Consider the following 9,073-nt stretch of genomic DNA (forward strand, 5'->3'; position numbering starts at 1 on the left):
TGGGAAGCTGGCGGTCATAATTAAATCACATATGAAGGATAGGAAAAGAGGGACTTCAAAAGTGCAGAGGGAAATCGATGAGAGAAAATTTGATGTCAGAATGAGAGGTGGGATAAGAAAGGGAGGATGTGTGTGTGTGTGTGTGTGTGGGGGGGGGGGGGGGGGGGGGGGGGAGCTCGGTGGCAGGTTTAGCGCCGGAGGCAAAATCCTGACGAAGAAAAAAATAGACGGTTCAAATGAGGACACAAGCTCATAGACTTGCGTAGAGCTGCTGCTGAGGTGGAGCTCACCGGTGCGCCAAAATGCTAATCCAACACATGCTGCAGACACGGGAGTCCTTTCATTTGTCAACTAAGTGCGATGGCGATGTTCCGTAATTAGCCGCTGCAAGAGGTTTCCAAAGTACAGCTGGAAATAGAGAAGGCTGCAATGCATTTTAGCTAAACTTCACACTATACAAAATGTCCCGTCACAAATGGATCGTAAAGCTCGCAAAAGATAGATTTATTTACATGTAGCAAGAGTCTACAAGCATTTTATGGAACGCATTTGACTTTACGCATTCATATCCTCCCAAATCTTGTTGCTTTCAATAGATACAGACGGCATCTCGTCATAGAAGGGGGCGTGGCTTCGCCGAGGGGGAAAATAGAATCTTTAGAGAAACACAATTTTTCACTCTTTTCAGCCATTTTCTGGTGGAATATGAACTTATTTATCACATAAATAGAGTCAAGTGTAAATCGAGTCCATATGGATGTTTTCTCATAACAGATTGTTCAGTAGAAGTGAAAAAACGGCAGTTGTAGCTAGCGCTAGCTAACAGTTAGCATTAGCCCAATGCGAACATGAAGCATCAAGTTAGCATTCTCCATTTTTTATGTATTTATGGGCTGTTGAACCACTTTGCTCCTCTCCATGTCTTTGTATCTTTATTTAGTCGAAAACTATATTCATATTTTTGTTAAAGTAGTTTTTGAATAATTAGAGAAAGTTTAGATTTTTCTCCGATTTGTTTTCCCCCTTAATTGTTTTCAAATATGACTACTTTAACAAACGCTGAATTATGAATATAGTTTCCTACTAAATAAAGACACAAAGACTTGGAGAGGAGCAAAGTGGTTCAGCAGCCCATAAATACATAAATAACGGAGAATGCTAACATGATGCTACATGTTAGCATCGGGCTAATGCTAACGGTTAGCTAGTGCTAGCTACAATGGCCGTTATTTCACTTCTACTGAACAATCTGCTGTGAGAAAATATCCATATGGGCCCGATTTAGACGTGACTTTATTTATGTGATAAATAAGTTCATATTCCACCAGAAAATGGCTAAAAAGAGTGGAACATTGTGTTTCTCTAAGATTCTATTTTCCCCCAGGGCGAAGCCACGCCCCCTTCTCTGACAAGATGGCGTCTGTATCTATAGGCTCTTTAGAATGTTGTGATGTCACGTAAACGCAACCTATTGTACCATGAGCTCAACATTGATTATCTTCTAAAATGTGAGGTTTTGTCCCTGATACTGTAATTTAGTCCTTTGCTATGTGTGCCAGTGCTAGTGGACAAGAAGCTGTTTAACTGCGAGTCCACTTAAGGCCACTACTCATCATCACTCGTCCAGCTGTTGATGAGTGGCTCTCGAGTCAAGCCTTATAATGCCTGTTGAAAGTGTTACCAAGATAGTGTGTCATTTTGAAAGCACAGTCTGCCAAACCCATTAAAAAAAAAAAGGGCTCGACACAAGCCTCAATTAACATGAGCTTTGGGAAAAGATTAGGATTATTGCTTTCAACCAGTCATTTTTACTCAATTTTGTATCCAAGTTCTGCGCACACATAGCACCATTTCAGTTTGTCATTTTGTATTTTTAAAGTTGACTTTTGGGGGCTACAAAGAGATCGAACAAAGTAAAATGTTAAGTTGTAGCTTGTTAATAATACAGTTTGTGTCTAGTGCAGCACTAACCCTGATGACTGCAGTTATGTACATCACATAATGCAACTGTATACCTGCATTAGTGCAAGCCCCAGTTCTTTTATGAAATGCATCTGTTAAGTCCCCCATCAGTAAAAAAAAAATCATAAACAAATTAAATGTTTTATTGTTGGTTGCTCACACTCAAATAATCATGCTCCAAACAAGAGCCAAATCACTACAACCACAAAAGGGTTGGGCAGAAGCAAAGCACTTTTTTTGCTACATTTTACAGTAAATTCACATTCTAATAACAATATAACTGTATAATGTGATGCTCAATTTGACAAATCATTACATATTCAAAAACTAGCTACATGAACCTAATTACACATAATCACACCATTAATGATATTCCATTTCACTGTTTTTATTTTTATTTTTGACAAAGGATTTATTAGCTTAAAGGGACTATACGGAGTTTAAAAATGTTAAAGTTATGTATTTTCCTCCCCCTACATGTTCCAGCCATGTCCTAATGTGTAGAATGAGCCCAGACCTGTTCACCACAACTGCCTCTAAAATCCTGCTGTCATTTAAAAAGTTGTTCATTCAGGTCTGAAGTGCCGTCATGCACGAGCTTAATATAGAGACTGCAGTTACATGTAAGACCTGAGGTGGCAGTAGTGAGTATAAAATGACGAACTTGCATCTAGCCTCTTTAAGTTTATCACTAAGGTCATTCCATAATTTTACTCCGACGACTGAAACACATCTTTGTTTGGCACTAGTTTTTATTATTCCAGGTTCAACCTGAAGCCATCCATCCATTTTCTTCCACTTGTCTGTTTCCGGGTCGTGGGGGCAGCTGTTGGAGCTGCCCAAATCATATTGCACCAGCCCCTTATGGCTCCTCCTGCAGGTGGTGGATCCACGGAAAGACGGCCTCATGGTTCTAACCGGGCCTGTTGGTCTCTCATAAGGGGCTTCTGATCCGCTCTTTGTCTGACCCGTCACCTAGGACCTGTTTGCCATGGGAGACCCTACCAGGGGCACGAAGCCCCCGACAACAGAGCTCCAGGATCATTCGGGCACTCAAACCCTCCACCACGTTAAGGTGGCGGTTCCAGGAAGGGTCAACCTGAAGCAAACCTCTTAAATTATAATATACTCCTTAAACTGAAGAAGGATTGAATGCTCGTCATTCACAACACAAAACATAATTTCCAACACCTTTAACTTGACTAAATCCATACATTTTAATCCAATTAGTTGTTAGTTAAATGAGCCGACTATTGTTACTGTGCTGCTTTACTCGCTGATACAGGGCCTTTAACTTATTCTTATAAGTATCTCACTTATTCTTTCCATAGAGTCAAAATCTAAAGTGTATCATCTTCTTTCTATCCTCTCTTACAGGTGGCCTCTTTGGGTGTGACGACCTTCACTCTGTGCGCCCTGTGCATCGACCGCTTCCGCGCCGCCACCAACGTGCAGATGTACTACGAGATGATCGAGAACTGCACCTCCACCACCGCCAAACTCGCCGTCATCTGGATCGGCGCGCTGCTCTTGGCGCTGCCCGAGCTGCTCATTCGACAGCTGGTCGTGGAAGACTCCGGCGTCCCGGACGAGCCCCCGATGGAGCGCTGCATCATTCGGATATCCACCTCATTGCCGGACATGCTGTACGTTCTTGGCCTGACCTACGAGGGGGCCAGACTTTGGTGGTGCTTTGGCTGCTACTTTTGCCTGCCCACGCTGTTCACCATCGGCTGCTCGTTGGTGACGGCGCGCAAGATCCGGCGAGCCGAGCAAGCGAGCGTCCGCAGCAACAAGAAGCAAATCCGCCTGGAGAGTCAAATGAACTGCACCGTTGTGGCTTTAGCTATCGTCTATGGAGCTTGCGTGGTGCCTGAGAACATTTGCAACATCGTGTCTGCGTATATGGCCGCGGGTGTCCCGGAGCACACCATGTCAGTCCTGCACCTCCTATCCCAACTCTTGCTATTTTGCCGGGCCGCCGTCACCCCCGCACTTTTACTGCTCCTTTGTAGACCGCTTGGCCGGGCCTTTTTGGACTGCTGTTGCTGCTGCTGCTGCAACCACTTGCCCTCGTCGGCTACGGGCAGCGATGACAATGAACACGAGTGCACGACCGAACTGGAGCTTTCCCCCTTCAGCACAATCCGCAGGGAGCTGAGTAACTACACCCCCGCTGGCTCCAACTGCTGAGGGGGGCGGGGAACGAGGAGGGGTGCAGATGTTCCAACATACGAAGGTGCCTCGGGGCCAAATTGTCAGACTGGAGTAGGACACATTGCCTTACATCGTTTGGTCAAATGGATGGGTACACGAACAAGCACTGAGTAACCGCATTCAGTCAATTTTACAGTGGCTCTTTATCCCGTGTGTGCAGTGGGTTTAGGGATTTTCTTAGATAGACCTCTTTCAATCACATCTGTTTTATTATGTAGCAGTATGGTACTAAAAAGTAAAGTTTTATAGTGACAAGTATTCAAACCCCATGCAACTACATGGATACTGTAGTTTGCAAACATTAATGATTAGGTATCTGGTAAATTCCATTCATTACGATTCCAAACTAAAGCTTTTCAGGGAGTTCTGAGGGGGGGAAAAGCTCCAATCTAGATTGTTTATCCTGCATACTTGAGCTTCTTCAGTACCAGACTTCAACATAATAGCAAAGGAATAAATAGCGGGGTATGAATGATTCCTTGAACCCACTGCTGAGGGAAAACCACAAGGTGCTCTGAAAAACAAAAACAAAAAAAACCTGTTACATATCTTTGCAATAAGTGCACATTGGTTAACTTCGTAGATACAGACGGCATCGCGTCATAGAAGAGGGCGTGGCCTCGTCAAGGGGGAAAACAGAATCTTTTGGGAAACACAATTTTTCAATCTTTTTAGCCATTTTCTGGCGCAATATAAACATATTTATCACAGACGAATAAAAGTCAAGTCTAAATCAGGTCCATATGGATGTTTATTCACAGCAGATTGTTCAGTAGAAGCGAAAAAACTGCAGGCTAGCTGTTAGCATTTGCATGATGCTGACATGAAGCATCAAGTTAGCATTCTCCATTTTTTTAATGTATTTATGGGCTGCTGAACCACTTTGCTCCTCTCCGTGTCTTTGTATCTTTATTTAGTAGAAAACTATATTCATAATTCAGCATTTGTTAAAGCAGTTTTTAATGATTTTTTAATAAATTAAGTGGTGATGTCACAGCTGTACTTCCGCGTTTGCATAGACCGGCAGATGTGCGAGAAACTACAAAAAAACTCTTGAATACCACAATCAATATTTCTGAAACTCAACAGAGAGTTGCTGAACATACTTATTTATCAGACCCAGTAGCCAAAAATGCTGAACCTACTGCTATAAAAGTAATATTTGCCAAAATCGCTACATTCGGGTTTAGCAGAGAAAAATGCTAATGTCCAAGTCGGCGCAGCAGCTACGCTAACCCCGAAAGTAGCGACTTTAGTAAATAATACTTTTTTAGCAGTAGGTGCGGCATTTTTGGCTAATGAGTCTGAGAAATAAGTCGGTTCAGTAACTCTCCGTTGAGTTTCACAAATATTGATTGTGTTTTTAAGAGTTTTTAATGGGTTTTTTCTCGCATATTTGCCGGCCCGCTCGGACCCGGAAGCGGAAGTCGTGATGTCACACTTAGCAAATGTATAAATAGAGAAAGTCTAGATTTTTCTCCAAATTGTTTTCCCCCTTAACTGTTTTCAAACATGACCATATATGGGCGATTCCAGAGATGCCGTCTGTATCTATATTCCTCACCGCTCCTGCCAATACAAAACAACAATACCAACAGTGGCATTGATCTGGTGTCTCTAACACAGATCCACTGGACTCGTTTGTAGACAATTGGACTTTACTTTCAGGTTGTTCATATCAATCTGCCAAAGGAACCGTGTACAGGTAAAGATGACGTGTACATACAGTACATTGAGTCATGTTGCGGTGTGGTATACTGTGCATCTGTGGCCAGTAGTATAATATTTATGTAACTTAAATGCTACTAATTATTGCCAATCAGCTTCTTATTGTGTCATTGTTGAAGCGACCGTGTACAGTGTAATATTTCTAAAAGCACTCAGTTACACCGTGGGCAAACACTGCCTATACGTACAAGGAAAACCCTCAGTTTACAGCTATATAGTTCCCGTAATGGTGCACACACGCTGAGCCTTTGTGACTGGGGACCTAGGCTTTGGATAATTGAACCAGTCTCTGCAGTTAAGTCTTGTGTTTATAAGAGCAGACAAAAGAAACAAAGGGATTAAAGTGGACTCCTCTGCAAATGTGCATGTTTTTGAGTGTCTCAACAACATTACTGGGTCAGTCTCTGAAGAATTTCAATCGACTTAGAGGGGCCGTAACAGGCTTTCAGACAAACCTTTTATTATTTAAAAAAATCTCCATAAAATGTCTTAGAAATGCTTTATTTTCACTTGTCATTTAGGTGAAAACCCTCTGAGGTCGAAGGTATTGTACATTACAAACAGTCTGCGTTTACACAGAGCATTTAGTGCAGTATAAAGCCAAAAACCTATAGATTAAAGGGACTATAAGGAGTTTAAAAATGTTAAAATTAAGTATTTTCCTCCCCCTACATGTTCCAGCCATGTCCTAATGTGTAGAATGAGCTCAGACCTGTTCACCACAACTGCCTCTAAAATCCTGTACGGTCACTCAAAAATGTGTCACTTCGGCCCGAATTGCCGTCATGCACGAGCTTAATATAGAAGCTGCAGTTACACATATGGCCTGAGGTGGCAGTAGTGAGTATAAAATGGCGAACTTGCTTCCAGCCCCTTTAAATGACGATGGTACTAGCTATAACCTTTATCTTCCACCCCCTTATCCCAAAGAACATGTGTTAATGTCTACAAAGTTTTAATATTGATTGCAGTCTTATGACACCACTACAGCATTAATATGACAACTTGCTCAAAAGGGGGTGGAAAGAAATACGGCTTTATTTTAAAAACAATAAAACAAAAAGGAAATTGATGAAAGAAATGCATCAAAAATACTCTTAGATCTCAGAGGGTTAGAGCTTCAAAAGCAGATCTACTGCTCTGCAAAGAGGCAGATTTTGAAACGGAAGAATTATAATAATTATATTCTAAAATCAAGCGCTGGGAAATGTGCTCCTCAGCTGGAGAGACATCATCCCGGAATAACAGCAATCTTTCTGTAGCAACCCAAATTATAATTTCCAATTGGTTTGTTGCAGCCCTAATTACAGCCCTTTTAAAGTGTGATTCAAAAGTGGAGATTGGACGACTTTGCATTAGGTCAAAAATGACTGACGCGTGCAACAATAATTGAACTGAACTGACTGGGTAATTCACAACAGCAAGGCGATATTGGGGAAGTAAAAAAAAAAAAGAAAAGAAGGAAGCCTAGCATCCCGCTCCATATTACACTTTGAGCTGTATATAGTGTACAGTTTCTCTGGCACTCCTGGTGATGCTCGCACTGTAAACAACATACTGTTTTCACAAAGCAAATGGGAGAAATTGAATGGCATCTGGTGCTACTGGTCAAGAAGACAGATTGCAGTTATCTTTGATTGGCGGAGTCTACAAGAATTCTGTGTTAGGATGGCGGGCGGGCGGGGGGGGAAATCAATGGTGCTTTAGACCGAAAGCAACTCGGATTTATTTTTTCTGACGGGTCGAATCAATGTTTGAATTTCTCATTTTCTGTATAAGCTTATGCCATATTTCCCACTGCTATAATTAATCAAGCTCATGTGTCAGTGGCATTAAGTAATTGCATTTTACAGCAGCGGCTCGGACCAGTTTCAAGTTCCGAGGGTCAATATTCCCGTTCCATGATTACAGTCCACTCTTGTTGAGGAACTAACTATAAAACACATCCGCCTGAATATTATCATCCGTCTCAAAGAAAAGGGCCGATAGATCTGTCTTCTGGCGTGTACCATTCAGACAGGAGGAGTTCAATCTCTTTCATTCTGAGTGGAAAACCAGTGTGGTTTATAAATACTGTATGTGCACTCCATTGTACCACCACTTTGTTTTTTTGTTCGAGAATACAACTGTCTCTACCACTGTGATAAAACAAAGCTAGAAAATGATTTGAGAATATGTTTTCAATTGGATATCATTTTGTGATTGTGAACTGAGGATGTTTCACTTCCATGTTCAGAAGCTTCTCGCTCTTGTATTCAAATGAAAGACTGGTTAGATATACAAGCTAGACGTCTATTTAAAGGGATATTTCAGGATTTTTGACATAGAGAGTTATTGCTTAGTTATCCAGAGTGTTGTTGATTTCTGGAATTATATATATATATTTTTAATTCATGCAGTCCTTATATTTGAAGAGTTTAGCGGTGCTAAGCTAATGCTAGGCTAGTGCATGTCTTTGGTAACTAGTAGCCTGCATTAAAAACAGTCTGACCCAAGCACTTATAACACCAGACTACCAATACAAGTGTCTGTGTTGACTGAATCATTTTTGAAATATAACCATTTTGCATTTAAAAGACCTTATATTTGAGCAGCATCAGCTTCCTGGTTGTAGCTACGCTAGGCGGAGTGATCTGCTAGGTTTGCCGGATCTACAATAGTTTGTTTACTACACGTAGAATTCACAAAGGAGCTTTCTACAAATCAGATATGGCAGCGTTTAGAGGACTACCCGATGATTTTGAATAGGTTTTTAATGCAGGCTACTAGTTACCATAGGCATGCACTAGCCTAGCACTAGCCTAGCACCACTAAGCTCTTGAAATATAAGGACTGCATGAATTAAACAATATATTTATCTCCAGAAATCCCTCTGGATAACTAGGAAATGAGGCCCTATGTCAAATATCCTGAAGTATCCCTTTAAAGTGTCATAACCTCACTGTTCTTTCACGGATAAGAAGAGTCATTGTTCTGGGGCTGGGGTGAAACTAAAGTCCTGCTGCTCCCTTGATCTGTGCAGCCCATTGTACAGTGGAGACAAATTGTGTCCGAGGCGGCTCTCGGGCCACCCCCGCGGTGACGCGTGTAGCTTTCTTCACATCTCTGTCAAATCACTGCAAGACGGAGATGCACGGCTGACTGCCTTCCCGGTGGTGTTCTGCCA

The 9,073-nt window shown here is 41.9% G+C and overlaps 1 protein-coding gene across 1 annotated transcript in view; it reads left to right on the forward strand.

Moving 5' to 3' along the window:
* Nucleotides 1–4,912, forward strand: part of gpr37b (G protein-coupled receptor 37b) — a 29,010-nt gene extending 24,098 nt beyond the window's left edge. The window contains exon 2 of the mRNA XM_079552451.1: nt 3,340–4,912. Coding sequence (XP_079408577.1) covers nt 3,340–4,155 — 816 coding nt within the window. The 3' untranslated portion in view covers nt 4,156–4,912. The remainder of the gene's footprint in view (nt 1–3,339) is intronic.
* Nucleotides 4,913–9,073: the final 4,161 nt, after the last annotated feature.

This window comes from Gobius niger (assembly GCF_951799975.1).
Source record: "Gobius niger genome assembly, chromosome: 2".
Classification (NCBI taxonomy): domain Eukaryota; kingdom Metazoa; phylum Chordata; class Actinopteri; order Gobiiformes; family Gobiidae; genus Gobius; species Gobius niger.